The 1,478-nt window shown below is 36.1% G+C and overlaps 1 protein-coding gene across 1 annotated transcript in view; it reads right to left on the minus strand.

Moving 5' to 3' along the window:
- The window catches only part of LOC106474156 (putative carbonic anhydrase-like protein 2), a gene marked incomplete at its 3' end in the record, with an annotated part of 33,555 nt that extends 32,823 nt beyond the window's left edge, over positions 1–732 (minus strand). Inside the window, exon 1 of the mRNA XM_013934846.2 lies at positions 595–732. Coding sequence (XP_013790300.2) covers positions 595–684 — 90 coding nt within the window. The remainder of the gene's footprint in view (positions 1–594) is intronic.
- Positions 733–1,478: the final 746 nt, after the last annotated feature.

The following is a 1,478-nucleotide window of genomic DNA, read 5'->3' on the forward strand; positions in this document are numbered from 1 at the left end:
ACTGGTAGCTACACTTATAGCATTGATAAGAATTTTACAGCAAATATTCATTCATTAGTTAGCCAGGCCGCATATTTTGTTTCACTCATCGTCACACCTCAAGTTGAACAAAAGAAGCGGCTTGGCTAACTAATGAACGAATATTTGCTGTAAAATTCTTATCAATGCTATAAGTGTAGCTACCAGTTTGACTGCAAATTTTGATTTCATTCCTTTAAGTCGCACACTTAATCCTTATTTGGTCGCATATTTTTTTCACACCTAAGGTGTTTTTGATTAGATAGTATTATGTTTAAGTGGACCAGACAGGCAATATTGTTGTGGAGATTGTAAACGTTTCCGAAATCTGAAACCTTGCTGAAAAATATTCGGGAATAAGGATAATTATTCTTAATCCAAAATCAAGGAGTTTATTTTGACAAAACAACAAGTTGTATGAAAAATATATTAATTTTATCAGCAATAGGTTTAAATCTACAACTAGGAGGCTTGACAGTAGTTCATGGTTGTTCATTGCGTTCATTGGGATCCAATTTCGATTCTGAAATTTTCATTATTGCTATAACACGGTGTTTACATGAATGTTTCACTCACCCTGCTTTTCTCTACGTGGATGGGTCTTAAATGAGGGTCAAACAACAATGTCGATGGATCAATATCTACAGGTGACTGGCGACGACCCATGTTACACAAACTCCACTCTGGATTCAGAAGACCCCAGTAGGTAGGCCCTAGATAGAAAAAATTATACATAATAGAGATCTATATTACTAGTAATCCACCTTGGATTCAAAAGATCCCAGTAGGTAGGCCCTAGATAGAAAAAATTATACATAATAGAGATCTATATTACTAGTAATCCACCTTGGATTCAAAAGATCCCAGTAGGTAGGCCCTAGATGGAAAAAATTATACATAATAGAGATCTATATTACTAGTAATCCACCTTGGATTCAAAAGATCCCAGTAGGTAGGCCCTAGACAGAAAAATTATACATAATAGAGATCTATATTACTAGTAATCCACCTTGGATTCAAAAAATCCCAGTAGGTGGGCCCTAGACAGAAAAAATTACATATCATCTACAATTCACATTATACAAACTCCATTATGGATTTAGAAGACCCCAGAAGGTGGGTCATAAATAGAAACAATGATGATATATCACTGACGGCCCATGTTACACAAACTCCACTCTGGATTCAGAAGATCTCGGAAGGTGGATCGTACATATTAAAAATGATAATGTATAACTGACGACCCATGTTACACACACTCCACTCTGGATTCATAAGATCCCGGTAGGTGGATCGTACATATAAATAATGATAATGTATAACTGATGACCCATTTTTACACAAACTCCACTCTGGAATCCCAGTGGGTGGATCGTACATATTAATAATGATAATGTATAACTGATGACCCATGTTACACAAACTCCACTCTGGATTCAGAAGATCCCGGTAGGTGGATC

This window comes from Limulus polyphemus, unplaced genomic scaffold (assembly GCF_000517525.1).
Source record: "Limulus polyphemus unplaced genomic scaffold, Limulus_polyphemus-2.1.2 Scaffold6884, whole genome shotgun sequence".
In the NCBI taxonomy this organism is placed as follows: domain Eukaryota; kingdom Metazoa; phylum Arthropoda; class Merostomata; order Xiphosura; family Limulidae; genus Limulus; species Limulus polyphemus.